The following is a 21787-nucleotide window of genomic DNA, read 5'->3' as shown; positions in this document are numbered from 1 at the left end:
GGATACTGAGTGGCCAAACAGGCAATCAGTTTATCTTTCTGTGGATAAGGATTCATAAAGAAAGCAATTCTATATACAAAAACAGTGAGAATGGCACCCTGTAATTCTTTTGCAAATTATGATTTTTCCCCTCCAAAATTTAGCTTTAACATGTAAGTTAGCAGCCTTCATTCCTGCTCTGGAGCACATAGCTGTAAGGAGTGGCTGAGTCACACCACTGGTAAAGCTTACCAGAGCCTGGTATTAATTATGTAATTAGGGCAGTGTCAGGAAAAGGAATACACTTTCTGTAGCATCTTTCTACTGTATGACTGAAGACTTAAGAGATTAAATCTGCTAAACAAATGTCATTACACGCAACTTAAGATGAAAAAATTTAATCAGAAGAGCGTTTAAGGAAAGCTTGTTAAGAATGCACAGCCCAGCAGCCCAGTAATGAGTCATTATAATGTTTCCAGAAATTTTAGTGCCAGAATTCAGCTGAAATAAAACAGTATTGTCAAAAGTAATGCAGCAAATAGAGGCTATCCAACCCCCCAAAATACTGTAGTCATTGCTGCTTTGCCAAGCTACAGAATAACATTTATTTAGGTGTAAGGGTGAAAAGGGGGAAAGAAAAACTCACAAAAACAAAAACAAACAAACAAAACCACAAAGAAACCACAAAACCACAGTCTGAGTACCTGCAAACCTAAACTCTGTCACACTTAGAGTTCAGGGATTTTGAGGTAATTCAGGTATCTCTTGTAAACCAGGGCCCAATCAGCCTAACACATCCAAAACCATCAAGCCCATACAAAGTACACCACTCAACACAAACGTGGATGGTATCAAGTCTTTGTAAAGCACACTTGTAACTACTGTAAGATTATCAGAGTCAAACTTTAGTAAAAACAGTTTTGCAAGACAGTTGCTTTCAAAAACAATAGCCCACAGCATCACAGTACACCAACGAATGAACTAATAATGCCCACATAATATTTTCAATTAAAGGCACAGAATTAACAGTGGCTTTCTGGTTCAAAAGCTGAACACTCCTACTGGCAGAGCAATGGCACTATTCCTGCACATCCCCACCACACACACACACAAAAAAAAAATCTGTTTCATCTGTAAAGCCAAAGGGACAAATTTAAAAGAAAGTTACACGCAATTAAGTGAAATATTGCAAAAGTACATACATTTAAGAACTTCCTCACATTCTAACTTAGCAACAACTTTAAGGAAATCAAGAATAAGTACAAGTGTATTCAGAAGTAGGTAAACAAAACAATTATTCACTACAGAAAAATAATTTTTTTGAATGGGAGAGAAAATAAACTGATGTAATGCAATATTATCCAGATGACCACAAAACTGTCAGTCATACCAACGCGAGGCTTCATCCAGTTTCTTCCTCTTAAGTTAGATGTATGCCTATTCCAGAAGTTCACTACTTCTTCAAAATAGCCCAACTTTTAAAAAGAACTACTCTATTATTTTACAAAGTTAAAAGGTTTCCCTGTGTCTGCAGCAAAGAACTCTCAATTACTGCCTCCCTTACTCAGATTCCCCTTCCCTTTTCACAGCCATCCACCTACCTGTCCAGAAATCACTACACATTCATGCCAAAAGTACTGTAGCTCTGAAAACTGTTATAATTTCTTTCATCTCCATACAGAGAATTTATCTTCCTATTTATATATTCTCAAGTCTAGGGCCATTGGTTACTTTACACTTATGAGCTACAGGTCCAAGAATTATATTTTACCAACGCAACACAAACACAAAAGTACCAACATCTTATAGCTAAAGCTATGAGCCACTTCCCAAGTAATTACTTGGGTAATTAATTACCAAGTAATTAATGTGTTAAATAAACACAACACAAGAAAAGGAGGATCAGGTCAGTTAAAAGAAAATTACATGCTGGCATTAATAATTACTGAAATGACTGCTTTATTAACACTACTAAAATAACAACCAGACACTTCACAATGGGACAAGACAGCTAAAAACTGTTTCAGTAATCTGCTCTGAATAGTGCCTTCACTCTGTTAACTTCCAGTGCAACATTCTTGAAACAAAAACTGCTGTATGACTTTTCTTTTTCTGCCACTCCTTGTTAAAAAAAAAAAAAAGCATGTTGTATCCATAACACCCATCCACCAAGTTCCAAAGCAAACGGCAGAAAATTTCTTCATATTTATTGTTGACTGTTTCTAATGAACAGAAGTTGCTCTGTTTCAAAACAGAAGGTAGACTGTTCAAGCAGTGAGTGAAAGCTCTGAGCTGCTAAATCCCAACTGTGCAGTAAGGGAAAACAACCCACTTGCTTTATTTAGTACTATCTGTTTTAAAACTTGCAAAACAGGAAGGAGCAATATTACCTACCTTATTCAGCCCTCCTGGTTCAGCTACACATTTTTATATGTCTGAATGTCAATCCCCAATTTTAATTCTTTCCTTCACGTCTATTCATCCTATTTGCAAGGCTGTAAAAACATCTACGTTAGCAGCAACAGCACCAAACATTAAAGGTTAATTTTTCCATCCTTCTGTTCCTCTGCAGTGACTGTATTCAGCTGCCCTGTGAAGACCTGACCACCTTGCTGCTCTTTCTTGGCTTCAGATGATGCTTTACAAGCCTCCAAAAAGTTATGTCAGGGCAATTCAGGAAACTGTTCTAGAAATTCAGTAGGTAGCATTTTTCCCACACTAAGCAATCAATTTGGAGAATGGCTGAGTATGTTTCTGGATGCTTTTGTTGCAAACATGCATTTTGGATAAATACAAACTGACAGTCCCCAAACATCCCACCCCTCCATTCTCCAATTCCTGCCAACAGTTGAGGTGTTTGAAAGTCTCTTGGTATTGATTCTAAGTACACTTCCCATGCAGTTTCAACCTGGTTGGATTATCTATAGGCCATCATCTTCTCTCCTGCTAGCCGTAGACTGGTTTTCAGATATGTAGTACAGAGGGGACAGGAAAAAAAGAACATTTTTGTTAATCGGAGACATTTATATGGAAAATACCAGTGGAAAGCTGAAATAACTGGAGTTTAAATAACAAGAAAAGTCAAAAGAAAGGAACTGGTCACAGCTGACAAGTGAAACAGGTTTGGTACTGCTGTAAAGACTATATCAGGGCCTCACAACATCATCTGTGCAAGAAATACACTGGAATCTGGAACTCCACAGAAAAGCCAGTTTCCACACAAATTCACATTCCAAGGCTAGCAAGAAGGGAGATCTCCACTGCAATAACATCTGCACCAAGGGCAGAGCTGCCACCATTTCACATCCTCAGCCTTTTATCCAGACCAAGGGAAGTAATACAGAAGGACATACAAGACAATACATACAGAGGGCTACTACATAAGTGCAGCGTCGTAGCTTCTCTAAGACAAATCCAGTTCTCTTCATTTATACAACTTCAGTTCTCACAGAACACTTACAGCATACACCCACATACCCTGAAGAAGAGCAAGAAACTACCACGACCAAAAGCTTATTTAATAAAACAGTTCTGGCAGAAAATTGGGAATTTGATTAAAATTAAGACCTCTGTCTAAAGATGGATGTGCATAGAAAATAACTTTCTGGCTGATAAACCAGAAACTTCTTCTAAACATTTTCACGTTTTGTTAAATATATGAATAACTGGAATATTTCAACTTCTTGTTTGATTTGGGCAAAGATATCTACATTAGGCAAAAAGCTGCAGCCACTATGGCTTCTTCCACATGAAGTTTCCCCACTGCCAGCAGAGAACATCATCCTCTACGTGAAGACGACATTCTCTAGTATGTTTCTCCATAATTTAAAGATAACATTTAAAAACAGATTGATTGATGCTTATCACCTGACTAAAGATGTGATGCTTCAATATTAATTCTACTAGTACTCCATTAAGAGTTAAAACTATCCAAATAACTTATTGACTATAATATCCAACATATCACTGGAGATTTTAACCTAACAGAAAGTGAAAGAGCATGCTCTGCTACCTCATTAGAAAAGTATGGACTTATTTCATATTCTTGACTTTTCAGAACATATAAAATAGAAAAGGCTGCTGGATTTGCTAACAGCCGAGCTTCCACTCCAGGCAGGTCGAAAGTCCCTGTTGGCTAGGCTGAACAAATTGAGTGTGGAAATCACTGTGGAAATACAGTCACTTGCCTGGTTTAATGGCTACTCGCGTGCAGACCTCACTGCACTAGCAAGCCTACAGTTTGACATTACCACTAATAAAAATAAAACTGCTACATTTCAGTAAAATTTTAGCTTTAGGACAGAGTCCATCCATGCAGTAAGTGCACCCTGGTAATGCACCACTATGTAAACTGGCGGGTTCACAAATCTCATGACATGCACACTGTAACAAAATCTAGAAAGAACTAGATACTACCTTGCTACCTGTATCTGCTTTAAACAACTAATATCTACACTGACATAATAGCGAGGCTAAGTACCTTCTGCTTGGTGTTTAGCTGTAGGCTTAGTTTTTCATTAGGGCTCAGGTTCCCCGATTAGATTACAAATCCAGCCAGAACTCCAAAGCTATTAATGCAAAGTCACTTTTTAAAACAGATGAATTATGCAGCAAGGTAGCTCACAAATTTAAAAGCAATTCTCTCAGTTTCAATTTACAGGCATGGGAGGCTCTGCCTCTGCTTCTGGAACAATCCTTCTCTTCTGCACACAGCTGCTAGACTGGGCACTGCTCTGCCAGCCTCCCTCAGCTCCAGCACACACAAAGCAGCAACACCTGATCCTGGGCTCGTTTCTGTCTGCTGAACACTTGGCTTCAGCTCCTTGGGGACAGAAAAAAAGGTCTCTCCTCACAAGCTTCTCCAGGGTCCAAAACCACTTCTTTGTCTTGACTGAATTAAATCAGCTCTTCTTGGCACATAATACTTCTAAATCGGGTATTTCCCAGCTGCTGTCAGAAATCATCAATGCAAATCACTTGTGGTTTTTCTGCACAGGAGTTCATAGTCCCTCATGCACAGGGGGTAACACAGATGCTTTCAAAACAAGTACTCCTGTCTAAACTGTTTCAAATTGCCTGAGAAATTTAAGCTTACAGTAACTGTTTACATATTAGGACTACAGTAAAACGAACTGAGATGGTTTTATTGTGGTCCCTGCCACAAAACTTGTGGCCCAGTATCTCATTCCTCTGAGCGCTTAACATCAGACAAGAGTTCCTTTAGCTTAAATGTGACCAGCAGGACAGTGCATGAAGGGAGGTGCACACAAGGTTTTCCAGGATCAAAACCTATGCTAACAATAAACTTTGCCAGGATACAGAAAACCTTAAGTTCACACAAAGTAACATGGTAATGGGCATACTGGTAGTGCCTAAAGGCCAGGGTGGGTCTTATGCTAAGGCTCACATAAAGCTTTCATGAAAGGTCATGTTTATTAAAAGCTACAGACAGATATGTACATATTAAGCCATACCTTTAAAGCTGTTTCAGACTGTTTTCCTTACCAGCACCAAGAAGTCAGAAGACTGGATGTTAATGCAGGCTATGAACTCTGTGTTGCCGACTGCTATAAGCCAGGCAGCTGTCTCCCACACCTATAGACACACAACTTCCACCCCAGGGCTGCACTCAGCTTCAACCACATACTACCACTGCTTTCACAGTAAACCGTGGTGGTGGGGCAGGGGGGAGGGGAAAAAAAAAAAAAAAAAAAAGACAACAACATCATACAGCAATAACAAAGCTCTAGTGTTCCAGCCAACCTTGTTTCCACTTAAAAAGGTTTCCTTTAGCACTACAAGCAGCATTTGAGGATGCAGGGAAGAGGTAGAAGGGCTCTTTATTCCAGTATACGCCAAGGTAACAGATGTTTAGAAAGAAAAATTTAATATTTAGACAAAACTTAAGCTAACTGGTGTTCTATATAAATTGCCAGGAAGTATTAAGTGAGGTCTTAAGAGAGCATTAGTAGATCAATACTATCTATTTTCTCTACAATTTCCAGATTTCTCCAAAACAAGTTCTTATAATTCTTCCAAGACAGTCTGCTTTTACCATTTCAGTGTCAAAGCTAAAGAGAAAAATTTCTGTGCTGTTTTAAATTCTAATATTTTGCTAACTCATGCTACACAAAATTTTAACTGTAATATTAAACTAAATTTCACCACTGAATACAAAGAAATGCTAAAGCAAGGAACAATGAACGACAGCAATGAAGGCTTTCAGTTCTTATACCATCAGGGAGGTTTCTTTTGTTTCTTCTTATTTTTTTTAAGGAAACATGACAGTTAAGCAATAATACCACCTTAAGATCCTCCCAGAGGACTTTGTTTTCCCCTGGTTTCAACTATAGACTTTGCTTGTCCATGCCTTATCACTTGACTTTAGTTTACAGAGAAATACAGAACTCTGTCAAATAAAGTGCAACTGCAATGCAGCCCTTATGTAAGCCTCATCAGATGAGTAATTAGAAAGGCCCATAGGAAACTACAAATAGCTTATTTCCCAACTATATTTAGAGTTAACCATTTCTAGACCACTGAATTCAGAACCAGTGGCTGAAGAATGGGAACAAGACAAACTGAAACTATAAGTGAGCGACAGATTCAGGACAGCGAACGGGATTTCCTGGAACTAATGAAAGGAGAGGATTTCCCTGCTGCTTGAAGTTTGAGGTCAGGACCGGTTGCACTTCACACACAATCATGTTTTTAACTAACCACATAATTGGATTCTCTATCAAATCCAGTTGACTAGCTTACACAATATGTCAGATAATCTTATCAACATCTGAACAGAAAAAAATTTGTACACAATCTCTTGTGCCTTTTCTATAGTACCCATCATCCTCCTAACATGGAGGTGTCACAAACAGTTTTCAGTTAAGAGTAACAAGTCTTCAGTCTTGTGTTCCCAGGTAGTCATTGCAAAGCAGCACATGTAGATGGTTGATCTCTAATCTATAGCAGAAGTGTTGGCAGAAGGGTCTTGCAAAGGCAGCAAAAATGGAGCAACACAAAGAACACAGCAGCTGGAAAATAGTACAGCAGTGACACTCACAATTTGCCATCACAGCAGGAGCTGCTAGCTTCAGTACCACTGGCAATTCTTGCTGGAACCCTGGCTTTTTGTTAAAGACAAAGTCTGATATTTTAAGTCCTTTGTCACCTAACATTTTAAAGTAAACTACCTACACTAGGACTCAAACAAGTCAGATAAACCTGACAAAAATAATTTATTTTCTTTTTTATAAAACAAAACCCTACACCTCAGGAGAGGTCCTTGTACAATATGTAGCTCTCCTGTGATTTTTGCATCAGTCACAAGCACAGCGAGCTGAACAAATCTAGTATGTAATGACACATAATAAGGATATCCAGAAAGATTTTTGGATTAGAAGAAAAGAAAAAAGCTCTGGCTGTCCTTGAACCTTTCAGAGTTCACAATAAAACTGGAAGGTACGTGGCTCTGCACCCTCTTGTCATTCCTACCTATCTGGAGGGAAGAAAGAGAAAGAAGAGAAAGTCCATTTCCTTTGGGAACAAAATTTCTCAGCTACTTCCAACAGGAGTCTTCCCAGCACATTAAATACTGAACAAACGCTCAGAAGGCAGGGTCATTGATACTCTAACACCAGAGCTGACCCTCTAAACAGCAGCAGATGTCCAAGAATTTGTAGCTCAACCCTGTACTGAAGAAAAATACCTAAAACAAGTCACACCGTTTATTTAATTATTTCCAGCTTTCGTATAGAGGTGGCCAGTGTCCCCCAACCAGGCATTTGCTTATACTAGCACACACCAGTGAGGACATTGGTGTACACAGGCTATATGGCATCACCCATCCCAAAAGACGGTAGTATAAAAACAGAGTTTCCAGTACTGATAACAGCTGCAGCAGAGAAAGACCCCTTAAAGACAAAAATCTTCCAGTAGTACCTTAAGTGATCCACCCAGTATCACTTTACATCAACCAACACTAGTGCTCAAATATTAATATATCCATGTGGTCGTTTTAGGCTAGCAGTTTTCCTTCTGGTGTTTACCTCATCTACTTTAAAGATTTCCAGAGATGGAGCTTAGCCTCAAAAGACAAACAGATAAGGAAAATAAGCCTTGATAATCTAATTTATACATTGCACTTTAAAAGCAAAGTGACTCAGAGGGAAAAGGTCTCACAATGTGTTGAATGCATTAATACCCAAAACCCTGGGTTACAGCATAGCTTAAAATCATGCCTTAAACTGATCAGCTGTGAGTGATATTTAAATATTCAAAACCATTCTGAAGGATCTGACATTCAGAAACAGGAGTCAGATCTTGCCAAAACATGAGACAACTAAATGACTAATACATTATTAGCTGAAAATGAAGAACCAAACCAAAACCCCTAAGATCTACAGAACAGAGCAAGCATGACCCAAAACCAAGTTTACATATTTGGCATTTGAAATACAGTTACTATCATAAAACATTTAATGCGGTTATACACTAAATACACTGTCACTATTTTGACCAAAAAGTGGGTTAACAGTCAGTTTATTTTTTATTATCAGAACAGAAAACACCACAATGACAATTCATGTAACTTCTGAGCAAAGGAGAGGACCTCTCACACACATTGCTGGGCTGGAATGACCATCCCCCCTCTATACCAAGGAGGCAGCAAAAATAGGAGAGTAATTTTCACTAAAACAGTGCAGTACGTTACAAGCATTCTGCCTCACTGGATATTCCTTGGCTAAACATATAGCCTCACACAAAAGTTTAATCATAATATGAAAAATGCATAGACTGGCTAGACCACAATTAGTCAGGTTTCCCTGACATATCCCATAAAACTTGGAAGTCGATAGCATTTCCTAGCTGCAATACAAGAAACCAGAAGCATGTATCTCCAAGAGGTGCAGCTACCATGAACTTCAAAGCACTTCCCTCAGTCTACCAATACATTCCTCTGTTTTATACAGGTTGAACTTTAACCAGACAACTCTTACAAATACTAGGCGGACATCCAACAATACAAACCAAGCTGACTGTTAACTTCGCCCAGTGCTCCACACACATTATATGAACACACAAACTCAAATAAATCAAACTTTAAAATCCATTTTTCATAGACAACACAAAAACTGATAATGCAGAAATTATATTTCCAAAGAGTCATATAAGTAACTGATGCTTTAGTTTTGTGAATACAGCCCATCACATGCTTCATGTGATAAACCACTGCTGTATGCGTTTCTTTCTGCCTTACAGAAGATCATTTGAACAAGCCAGAAGAACTGAAAGAATGAAATGTGAACTGTCACAGCCAGGGACAGGGAAACAGACACAATTATTCTATGAGATGGCTGAGGAGAGCATGAACATCTGAAAATCAAAGAAATATTAAACAGTGATGGAAGTTAATTACTCTCATTAGTCAGCTTGGCCAGAAGAATAAGTGAGCTTAAACTGTGGCAGCGTAAATGCAGCCAGAAGGTGACCGCCACATATTCCTGCTGGAAGGAGACAAAAGCAGGTTGTTACCCATAGCTGAATCACGCTCCAAATGCCTTCACAGCAGCAATATCACATCTACCGTGAAACAGCCTTTAAGACAGGTAGAGAAGGGTTGAATGAGGGGAGAGAACAGAAAGAATACAGAAACCATGCAAACAAACAAAAGCCTCCAGTACTCTGTGCTGTGTATGCTTACAGCACACTATCTCTTAAGAGCAGCCGTATCACCAGCACCACTGGATGACCGGCAGTCCCACAAGAAGCTGCTCTATCATATTCAGAACTCATCTGGAGAAAAGGCTGCACCCGTATCTTACCCTTTCCAATAGATCGTAAGCACAGAGCTCTTACGATATCTTCCCAGCTTTTAGGCCCTGCCTGCTCTCTTCTAATACAGAAGATCACCAAGATGGCAGACCCAAGCTCCTTACAGTGAACCTCAGTTCACATCAGGAGGAAAAGAGGCAACGGTCATAAATCAAAGCAAGAGATTTCCTAACTTGGTACACAGAAAAAAAATTGCCCATTAGGACAGTCAAGTATTGGCTGCCCAGAGAGACTGAGGAATTTCCATCCCCGGAGGTTTTTCCAAGACCAAACTTGACAGAGCCTTGAGCAACTTCACCTTCATTTAGTTTTGACCCTGCTTTGAGCAGGAGGTTGGATCAGATGACCTCCTGAGATCCCTTCAAACTTGAATTAGTCTGAGCTTACCCTTCCAAATCTGTAAGGCTTTTATTGTTCATGTGGGTGTTGTCACACCCCTGTAAACATATTCTGACATCTGAATGGGATCGTTCAGCTGTGCTGAATTCAGGTCCTGGCACTTGACACACAGCTTCACAGAAATACAGACAATTGGGATGGAAAAGAGCTAGAAAGGTCATAGTTTATTCACCCACTCTATCTTTCCAGACCAAGGTAGTATCAACATCCAAAATGTTCCCAGCAGTTACCGGTTTGAACTGTTTTTAAAAGTCTCTTATATGGGCAATTCCACATTTCCACAAACAAATTGTTCCAAGACATCCATTCTTACAATAGAAAAATATTTTCTATCATTTACTTTCCTTACTGTAATTTAAGCCTTCTATCCACTTCACCTTCAACATGAAGAACAACTGATTCCCTTCTGCTTTGAATTTGAGTCAAAGTATTTTAAGTCATATTTCTTAGCAATCTTCACTGCTCATATCTCACACTATGGAACTGGTCATGTTTTCTAGACAGTAATTCCCCTTCTCTTTTCAATTCCCCTCAGTTAAGTCACATTTTTCTTGAACTGCAGCACCCAAAACCTAACACGAGACATCAGCAGTAGTGAACAAAGGGTATGGATTACTTTCCACCTCACAAAAAACTCTGATATGTTGATCACCATCTTTTGCCATCATACAACACTGCTGTTCCATGCTTATTTTTTACTTGTTATTCATAAACACTAGAATTCTTGCCTACAGTAGCAGCAGAGAGTGCACTGGCCCTTTATTTTCAGTCAAGTATCATCCAAGATGTAAGCCAATGCCATTTTATGCGAGTCCCCTCTTCCCAAAGAAACATCTCAGCATTCTATTCAGCAGCCACGAGAATTAAAAATCAACAGAAGCATTGGTCTGGCATGGACCAGCCCTGCTTTTAGGGCTGCAAGCACAGAACAAAGCACTTTCATCTGAAGCTCTCAGCTGTACAACGTTTCTTCCTCTTTGGAGCCTACCAAGACTTTACTTGTTGACATTTAGAGAACAATGACAAGTCCATCTGTTCCTCAAAAGCTGTGATAACAATGATAATTAAATATATCCACAGCTACACCTTAAAATGCAGAACCAAGACAGTGGGTTGACGAGATGACCAGTCAATGTAGATCACTTTGGAGACTGTGTGGGAAAGAAAGAATGAAAAAACAAACAATAAGCCCACAAAAGGAAAACAAACAAGCAAGAAAAAAAACCAAGCAAAACCCTACAGTCTGAAGCTTTTTGGGAGTACAAAAGAAAAAGCAGCAGCATTTAATTATGCTGATGTTTAATTGTCAAATAGTTTAACTGTCAATACTAGTTCAGCCCTAGCTCACATCTCATTTTTAGAGCACACTGAACACTAATCCACTTTTGCTGAACTCAGAATTCTACCAGTGAAGATCAAAATGGCAATTTTATTGTTCCTGAGTGATGGGCTGACTGATTAGACTAGACAGAAGCATAAGCTGCATTCCAAGTGACACAGATTGAACAGGTGGCCTTCTTTCTGACCTGCTACCTCTTCAAACATTGTTAAAAGCACAATTCTCCTCTTTTCTAAATATATATTTTTCTAGTCAAGATAGATGTTTACTCCATCTTAACCCAACATGAAAAGACATTTCTGGTCTTTATTGTGTTTCAAACAGTCAGCTCAAAACAAATCAACCTTTCCCAAAGATATCAGTTATTCACATGCACAATACGATTGTAAACAGCAAAAGAAAATACAGATGTTTAGATGGTATCAATATCCCTAGTCTGCAAAGTAATATGTATACATGTTAGGATTTTTAAGAAAAATTCTAAGTGATCACATTACAGAGCCAGAGTCTAAAAATAATGATTTCATATGTACTTAAAATTAAAGACCAGACTTCAAAAGGAATGCGATTGAGACCAGGGGGTGAAATAAACCTTACCTGGACAACTTCTGCAGAGCAACAACTGAAGCAATGTATGGTTTGCTTGGCAGGTAAAAAAAATGAGTAGTCAGCTATTTCCTACAGATCAAAGTGTCTGGGGTACAGGCATAATTTTTTTCCCTTCACATAGAAACAAGTGGTGGGAGGAGGGAGAAACAAAGCCACATACACACTAGCAAAACAGAATTTTTAATTGTAATATTTTTTCATAGGAGGTTAACTCTGATTATGATTAACTGGTGTTTTAGTAGCAGTTGTTTTTCTCATGATACTGCATCATCTATAATTTATATCATACCATAAGTGTTTACTATACTTTCAAGCTATATCTTTGGCCTGAGGACCTTCAGAACAGGAGAATTATGTAATAATTCTGAGGTGACTGTACACAAAGTGCCAGTGGAGCATGGGGAGAGAAAAGCGGCAGAGCAACATTTAAAAAAGTCAACAAGACTCACTACCTACACTCATAGCCCTCTCATATCCTCACAGGGTGGGGATGGAGACAGACTCTGTCCTAAGATCAAGCACAGACTAAGAGGCACTGCCGCAGTTGGCAAATATATTTAATCAATACTATTGAGAGAGAGATCAGTAACTCCAAGTTTTTGGGATAAGTAGCTACTCAGGGTGACACAAAGGTCTCTGGACTCGTCTCCCAATCAGTCGCATGCTTAAGGGGAGACTCATCCAACAAAATGAATGCTAAGAATTACTGGCTTTGAAAAACAAAGTTAATTAGATAGGTAACTTCTCAATTTTCAATACTTTGAATAAATTACATAAACAGATGCCTTAAGTCAGTCTACCTTCTTACCATTTTTTCCAAGAAGATGCAGTCTCACTATTGCGGATGACTCACATAACATTTTAATCAGCATTGCTAACAAGTCACATACTTCAATACAGTCTCCCGACAGACGTTAATATGCCACAGCTATATAGCTTTCCAGACTAAGATGCCCACTTAATTTTATAGTATTAAGCAAGAGGCAACTAACATGATTAGAAATGGGAGGGAAAATACAGTCAATGAAAATAATGAGAAAATACACAGGCTTAAACAAAGACAATAACCAAGTGGCTGGAGCACTGATCCAAGATGTGAAAGACCTTTATTCAAGACCCCAGATGAGATCAGACTAGGTAAACAATTAAGCTTGTTTGATCAAACTCTTCCATTATCAAAAGAAACCAGGGCAGAAAAAGATAAAGGTGTCAGACTTCGAGATGTCTCATGAAAGAAAAATATTTTCTGTCCAGTCCTACTAGCTATAACCTTCCGTGTGTTCCGTTGTGGTAGTTGAATCGCCATGCTATAGTCCTTAACTCTTCTCCACCTTGAGAATCATGTTTCATTCGTGTTTTTAAAGGATTAGATTGAACATAAATGAAAGGGAAAAAAAGGGCCCTTCAAAGCTACAATATACAAGAGAAAGCATTTCAGTAAACCTGGAGTATTTAATGTAGATTCTTCATACTTGCTCTTAAATCTAATACATCCTGCAAAGACTTAGGTATTTGCTAACCAGCTGAACTACACAGTTCCTGTAACAGCACGAATGCAAGAACCAACAGTGAGACATCAAAAATTACCCAGGTAACAAGTGCTCTAATCCATTTCTTAATCTAACAATGGAAATGCGCTATTCAACTTGAATTCATACAAATTGCTGCGTGTAGTAGAACAATAACATCATAGCATTTTACTAAGGTTTTGCTGCTCTCCATTTTCTGTGTTGAAACTTAACAGTAAACAGGGTCAAGGAATATGCCATTATTTTTTGTTAAGTAAAGTTAAAGACCTAAAGATGCTTAAAGGGTGCATTGTCCCAGACAAGCAAGCCTAACATGTCAGCCAGTTAAAAAAAAAAAAAATGTTATTTCACAAAAATTAATTATTCCAGCAGTGGAATATGGAAACCAAATCTGTTGAGGATGCTCACAAAAATAAGGGACCAGACAGTAACCCCTCCTCACTCCTGTTTCCATACAGTCTACTCAGGAAATATTTTATGCTAATCAATCATTAACTCCAAATCAGCAGTTTTTAACATTTAAAAATATATACTGAACAGACCTTCTCTACACATCAAATTCACTGTGATGCTGACCTTAAAATCCTTTCACCATTTTCCATTTGCATCTTGTTGCTATGGTAAACATGTCAAACATGAGAACATATTTGAAAATTAAGGCGGCAATTCTCCCTTCAGTCACACTGGAGTCACATATGTCTATACTTATTCCAGAAAAGTTTCACCAGGGAAAAATAGAAATAAAAAAGGAGAACTAAAAAAAGGAGGAGGGATGGGAAGAAAATGCACAAAGACTTAAAACAATTTTAGAACAAAAGAGGAAGAATGCACAAGAAAAATGCACAACTCATGTAGTTACTCTTGCTGGACTTGTTCAGATCTGGTTTGATTCCTAATTAAACTTTCTTGTTCACCAGTTCAAACGACACTTTTAACTCCTTGCAAGTATTTTACATGGGACTATCAGCATAACAAAAAATTCTCTGCTCCAGCAGCCGCATACACAGCAGGATACTGAATCTTTTCCTTTAACAGAAGAAAATGCACCTCAAATAGCTTTATTTCCCCAGCAGTAATCAGGCAATAGAACATGAAAGCAAGAATTCCAGCAGTCATCTCTGAGTTGGCAGCAAGGGTGATCTCAAGATGCTTAAAGCAAATAAAAGGAAAGCAGGAAGAAGAAAAATTGATCCCAAGCACAAGGGCTATTCAAATATTGTAGAAGAATTTACAGAAATCACACAGAAAAACTGAAAACATGAAACCTTGAGTTCTGTAATAAAGGAATGTCTAGGCCAACAATATAAATCCTAACTCTTCACAGAGCATAAATAGTAAAGAAAATACCATTAAGTGCAAATTGGTGACTAACTTCATGGATTTTCAAGGCAAAGTAAGCTCCCAAGTCTTCTACAAGCTTTGGGAAATGCCAGTTCACCCACAAGCTATTCATGCACACCACTCATTGCTTTTTTTCTTCCTCTAAATTCAAGACATATCCATCTTTTGGCAAGGAATATATGATGTCAAGGGAAGAGTCCAGCTAGGGTTTCTTTCCCCTCCATCAAAGAATGAGGTTTGTGTTTACATCACAGGAGTGGTGGAAAAGGAAGTTTACTTCCTAGAAAGCAAGATCGCAGATTACAGCCTGCTCCAAGCAATATCAGTTATGGATGATCAAGTCTGAGATGATGAAACCAGAATTAATTCAGCAGCAGATGGCGTCGTGTCTTGGGTTTTTTTTCCCCCCCCAGCTAAAATGCAAAACATATGGATGGGGTAGAGTAAAGTTTCAGTGAAGGACAAGGGAATGTTTGTTTAAGTCAGGGAGCAAAGAGAAACATCAAAACTAACAAAAGATATGTAACATGAGCTTTTCGAAAACAAGATCTCTTTTGTAGCTTTCCACTAACAGACTCTCTCTCCAGAAGAGGCATTTCCCAACACCTAACATGTCCCAAAAAAGTTACTATGTAATACTATTGAACTTTTTTTTTTCCTTTGGTGGGGCATACTTGCATACTGATAGACTGCTGAACTTCATTAATGATCATTATTTTGAGACATTTTCAAAAAAAAACCTTTCACAACTTCACACGAGTACGGATGGGTAATAACTATTGTCTAACAAAAGGAAAACTGGTTCATTTTAAGGAGCCAATGGATAATACTGTAAACTATTGCTGTTCTTACCTAGTTACAGAATTATTTATGAGAATGCTTAGCTCTGTATGGGAAGCATGAGTACCTCTGCCCTCCAAAGCTTATGATGTATACCACAGCATGCATGGCCATTCATTTGACATTTGAGGATCTATTCATGGTAGGAAGCTTAAACACAGCTGTAAATGTTTGCAGAACAGCATCCCAAGTAAGAAAATTAATTCCAACAGCCAAAGTGCTTCAAAATACACCTATCAAAAAAGACTGGTTCCTTCCACTCAGCTGCTTCTTTCCTAGCACATTTAACAGTAGCTGGTTCTAGCACAGAAAACTTCAGTGTAAAAGCTGTTCGGAAAAAATGCTGAAAGAGGAATGCAAAAGATGAAAAGGTAGAGAAGCATGACAACAACAAACAGCAGATTCCGTATGGGGAGAAAACGCACACAGGAACTACAAAGGAGGAAAAAAAATGCAGAAAAGGTTCAACTGGTCACATAGTTCAAGAACTGGGGGTATGAAGAGAGGAAATCCAGTGTTCCCATAACAAACTTTTGTAGCGGAACCCTAAGGTTACCAGGGATAACCATATCCCATTTGCCTTATCAAAATAAAAGTTAACACTGTATCCTGATTTCTGCCACAAGCAGCCTGATTAGTTGCAAAAATCTGTTCCTAAATAGTAATCTGTATGTTTTTCTAGAGTACTTAAGTCTCCCTTTTGGAATGCCAGAAACTCAAGTGGTTTTAACTCATCAGCTATACTCATTACTACCCCTGTTAGAAAAATTTCCCGGTAGATCCATGACGTTTTGCACAGAATTTCCATACTTGGCAAACATCAACATTTCACCTTTGTGAAGCAGTGTCACAACGTATTGCAGACACCCAGGGCAGGTATGAGAAGGAAACTTTTTAGATGATTCAGGGAAGAGCTGGGTGGCCAGATCACACAGCCTCTCTACACGTGAGGAGGAAGGCAGCAACACTCCTCTTTGCTTGAAGGATGAGACACAGAACAGATGTCAATCACAGCAGATGAGGCAGTAGCAGCAAGATATTCCTGCCGAAGTAGGGAAGGTACATGTACACAAACCAAGGATGATGCAAAGTGGAAAATTCCACAGTTTTGCTCTTTACTGCTCACCAATGTTAAACGTATCTGATTATAAAACATCATCCCCCTAACTCCTCTCTCCCACGGTTCTTTGCATTCTGCCCATAAATTCCATTTCAGCTGGGCTCCATCTTTCACAATGACAACATGCCCAATGCCAAAGCCCTACTTCCTTAACTACACCAACTGTCACTTCATGTCCTATGACTGTCCACTCCACCTGAGGTGTCACCTGTCTGAGCGACCACCTCACTTTTCTTCACTACTGGCCAGCTTCCACAGCTATTCATCTTTTCACATTGTTCCTTATTTCTTCTTCTGTTTTCATACAGCACCTTAAAAGGCAGAATTACAAATCAACACTGAAGCTTATCTATACTTCTGGGGCCTCCACTGACTTAAGAGGGAAGCAAGGTCATCCTTCTCCTTTAGATGACTAGAAGGTGGATGTTTACTTCAACATTCTACATGGTTACACCTTCTCAGTAATGGGATCCAAATATCAGACATTGTTCCATGCTTTATCTGACATTAGTCCTCCATGCAAGCCTTCTGGTAAGCTCTACCCAAACATCATTGCTCTCCAGTTCCCTCATTTCTCATGTATCCAAAAACACAAAGGACCACGGTCTAACTTTCTTGCCTTCTTAGATCATCACTACTAGGACAGCCTAACCCTACAGCTCCAAGCCATATGGAGCGAGGACAGGCACTGTTACCTCCCCTGTTAGAGCTATTTCAGTTCCTATGACACAGCTCAGGTCTGATGGTTGGTAAAGGTAAGCATAACTCCGGCCTAATGGCTATGGGCACTGACTGCTGTGACCCCATCCATACTGGCATAGACTGCTGGCTGTTGAGGATCACCATCTAAGTAAGAACTTCATCTATGCTACATGCCAGAAGCCTACAGACTGTATTTTGGCTGTGGACACCACTATAGTGGCAAGAAACACAAGAACTATAATTTACATCCTTTTGTGGACTTGGCTCCAGAAAGAGTTGCCTATGATGTTTGTACCATTTCACAGCCTTCTCATCAAAAGTTAAGTTTTCACATGCTGAAGAGACATTTAGAAAAGCAAGACAGCAATTTCAGATTTACAGAAATGATAGCTGTTCACATTTAAAAGGAAAAAAACAGCCATTTGATTAAATAACTAGCACAAGGGCACTCTGATTTTATCTGAAAACAGGACACCATACACAATCACACAGAGAGCAAAGCTCTTTGTTGAAGTTGCACACCATCATCAAAACTGTAAGTCCACAAATGGTGAATGACAACAGAGAAAGAATTTTCTTCTTAATAGGGGAATTTAACACTAGTTACTGGATTATCTGCCAAACTGTTTTCAGATTTCAAGCTTCGCTAAGCTGGAGTATTTAGCTCATCATTAACAAACCCATTATTACATTGAAGAAAATGGGGAGCAATTAGCATACAAGATGATAGCTTAAAGGTGGTGCTAATTGGAACGAATGAAGTATTTTTGAATCCCATTGTACACAATTAAGTGAGATAACCAATTTGCTAAACAATTTCAGTGATGTCTATTCTATAACCTACGTTTAAAGTTTAAGCAAACTCAGCTCTGCAGTAAGTTCAGTGTACTATGCCTTCGCTGCATCTTACTTCAGTTACTACCACTGGGGCTGTAAAGTGAAAGCTGGTCCTGCTGTACAGCAAGCCTTGTTCAGGAAGCATACATATAAAACCAACAACTAATTCATCACAACAGTGGAGATCATCACTGAAGTTCAAGTTCTGAAAAAGAACTGAAGAACAAAAGCAACAAGGAATCAGAGTGTAATATTCATAACGCACAGTACAGCATGGCGCTGATACACAGCAAGTTGCAAGACCAGTTGAATTATAGGACTGTGCAAAATAAACAACTAGGAATAATAGAAAGCCATCTACAAAGAGCTACTGGGGGGGGGGGGGGGAAGTGCATGCTTTTGTTCATGACTGCTAAGTAGACAGGGAGAAATCTTGTACATTAATAGTTAATCTGCCAAGGGGAAGAAAGCAGACAGGAGGAAAGATGCAGTTCTTCATTAGTAGTGAACTGCGCTCAGACATAAAATGTTAGTTAGACAATTATAGTACAGAAGTATGCCTTTGCAACATTAGGGATTCGTTTTCAAAAGCTACAGCTAGGTGATTTAAAAATCACTCTTTCAAATTTTGTCATATATTATTTCTGATCTATTTAACACACACCTACAACTATAAATATATTTGCACCAGTAGGTTTTACTTAATTCCTATCTTCAGCAAACCTCCCTATTTGTAAATTCGCTTCTACATCACTATTTTTTTTGGCTCGGTAGATGTTTAATATTTTCTTCAAATGACAGAGCAGTCTGTAAACCCGTAACACGCCCTATTTTTAGTATCACACCTATCTCATATTTTCCTTTTTAAAAATACAGCCCAATTATGCTTTGGAATAATACCTCCCTGTACTTCATGTGAAAAAACGCTTCAACAGATAACAACACTCACCAAAGCATCTCTCCCCATAGAAAATGCTACCGCAATCAGCAAGCGGACTCTAATAAACAACTGCAGCATACACCCCATGTTATCGTGCAGGGGCGGTGTTTCCCTGTTTACTGAAAACGTTATTGAACCGTTCCCCCCACACGCACATACCAACAACAGCGGGCAGTTAACATCTTTTATTCCTACACCCTTCAGAGAAAAAACGGTCCACCCTCTTAGTCTTCCTGTACAACCTTTGAATTCTCTTAAGGTGAGATGTATGTAGCGATCCCAAGGACCAACTGGTAGCAGCAGACCTTCCCCTGAAGTCTGATTTCTAGTGGCGTCATACTCCAAGTGTGTCAGCATACAATAGAAAGGCACTTCTTTAAAGGAAATAAATAAATCATCATCCAGTATCACAATTAAAACCCAAATACTGGCATACATATGCATAAATAAACATACACGCACATATATATATTTCTCCTCATGTTTGAATTATGTAAAGACATCTTGAAAATCAAGGCATCCGTGGGCTAATCTGGAAGTTCTTCAAACAATAAAATGATATCTTCACACAGAAAACCGAGAAGAGCCAAGAGTTCACTGATGAACAACAGATTTTTATCTCTCATAAAAGAGTAATTTGAATTAGCTGATGTTTTAAAATTATTTAAGCTCTACTCCCACCATGACTTCTGCATACGCTGTGAGCAGCACTATGGAAGCCCATCCCTCACCGGTGGGTGAGGTTAGACACAGCCTCTGTGGGATAAAAGCCTTTATCCTTCTAAAAATACCAGTCTGCCAGGATCCACTCTCGCAAAGCTCCGTGATGCAAACGGCAGCGCTGCAGTCTAGGGGCAGCTTTACTCCCATGAGTAAGCACTCGCAGCACCGCGCTATAATTAGTTGCAGTATTTTTAGGGTCACCGCTGAAAATCAGAGAGAAACCCCTGCGAGAGATCTCAAGGTGGGCTGGTTCTCCCCCTCTGGGGTATTTCCAACGTCTGTAGGGAAGAGAGGCTCGGCAGGCGCCGAGGTGACACGCTTTCTGCGGGAAAGATGTCCCTCGCTGCTGTCCCTCTTTCCCGCGGGCGGGCAGCTCGCAGCGCCGCTCCGCGCACCGGGCCCGCGGCCACCCGCGACGTGGGGGCCCGCGGGGAGCGCTCCCCCCCGCCGCCCGCCCCCGGCCCCGCGGGAGGGCCAGCGCCGCCGCTTACCTGACCGCCACCCGCACCGAGCTCTCGTCCTGCCCGGCCGACATGGTGCCGGGCGCAGGCGAGGGGCGGCCGCGAGCCTTGCCGGGAGCGGGGGGCGCTGCCGGGCCGAGGAGGGCCCCGCAGGGGAGGAGGTGGGGGCACCGCTGCGGCTGCCCCCTCACCTCCTCCTCCTCCTGCTCCGCCACCTCCTCTCTCCAGCCATTTTAGGTGCCTGAATGAATAGGTAGCAGCCGCGGCAGCGCAGGGCGGTTCGCGCCGCTCCTCCTCCTACCCGCCGCCCCGCTCCGGCCCCTCCAGTCCCTGGGCGGGGAGCGCCGTCAGTCAGCCCGCCGGCGGGCGGAGGGACGGCCCCCGGGCACCCGCACCCGCCCCTCCGGGGTCCGGCTCCGCCGCCCCGGCCGCCCCGCGCCCGCTCCAGCCGCAATGCGTCAGCAGGCCCCGCCCCGGGCAGCCGCCGCCGGCGCGGGCACGGTGGCCGGCAGGGCGCCCGCCTCACGGGCCTCGCCTCACCGGGGCGCGCGGCGCCGCGCCCCCTCCCCCCACAGCGCCCGGCGCCCCTCGCGCACCTGCCCCTCACAGGCACCCGCCTTCGGGCGCGCGCGCCTCTTGCAGGCCCACCTGCTTGCGTGTGCCCTGACACACGCACCTCTTGCACGCCTGTCTCCTCACATGCGCCTTGACACACGCACCTCTTGCATGCCTACCTCTTCGCATACGCCTTGACACACACACCTCTTGCACGTCCGTCTCCTCACATACACCTTGACACACACACCTCTTGCATGCCTACCTCTTCGCATACGCCTTGACACACACACCTCTTGCACGTCCGTCTCCTCACATACACCTTGACACACGCACCTCTTGCACGCTTACCTCCTCACATATGCCTTGACACATGCACCTTGACACATGCACCTCTTGCATGCCCACCTCCTTGCACATGCCTTGACACACGCACCTCTTGCACAGCCATCTTCTCGCATACACCTTGGCACACACACCTCTTGCACGCCTGCCTCCTCGCATATGCTTTGACACACGCACCTCTTGCATACCCATCTCCTCACATATGCCCTGACACACACCTCTTGCACGCCTGCCTCC

General features: G+C 40.9%; 1 protein-coding gene across 9 annotated transcripts in view; it reads right to left on the bottom strand.

Moving 5' to 3' along the window:
• KIF21A (kinesin family member 21A) overlaps window positions 1–21085 on the bottom strand; it is a 92357-nt gene extending 71272 nt beyond the window's left edge. For all 9 annotated transcript variants that reach the window (XM_055808001.1, XM_055808003.1, XM_055808007.1 and 6 more), the window contains exon 1: window positions 20681–21085. In XM_055808001.1, coding sequence (XP_055663976.1) covers window positions 20681–20724 — 44 coding nt within the window. In that variant the 5' untranslated portion in view covers window positions 20725–21085. The remainder of the gene's footprint in view (window positions 1–20680) is intronic.
• Window positions 21086–21787: the final 702 nt, after the last annotated feature.

The sequence above is a fragment of the Falco peregrinus genome, chromosome 6, assembly GCF_023634155.1.
Source record: "Falco peregrinus isolate bFalPer1 chromosome 6, bFalPer1.pri, whole genome shotgun sequence".
Lineage (NCBI taxonomy): Eukaryota > Metazoa > Chordata > Aves > Falconiformes > Falconidae > Falco > Falco peregrinus.
This window is presented reverse-complemented; position numbering and strand designations above follow the sequence as displayed.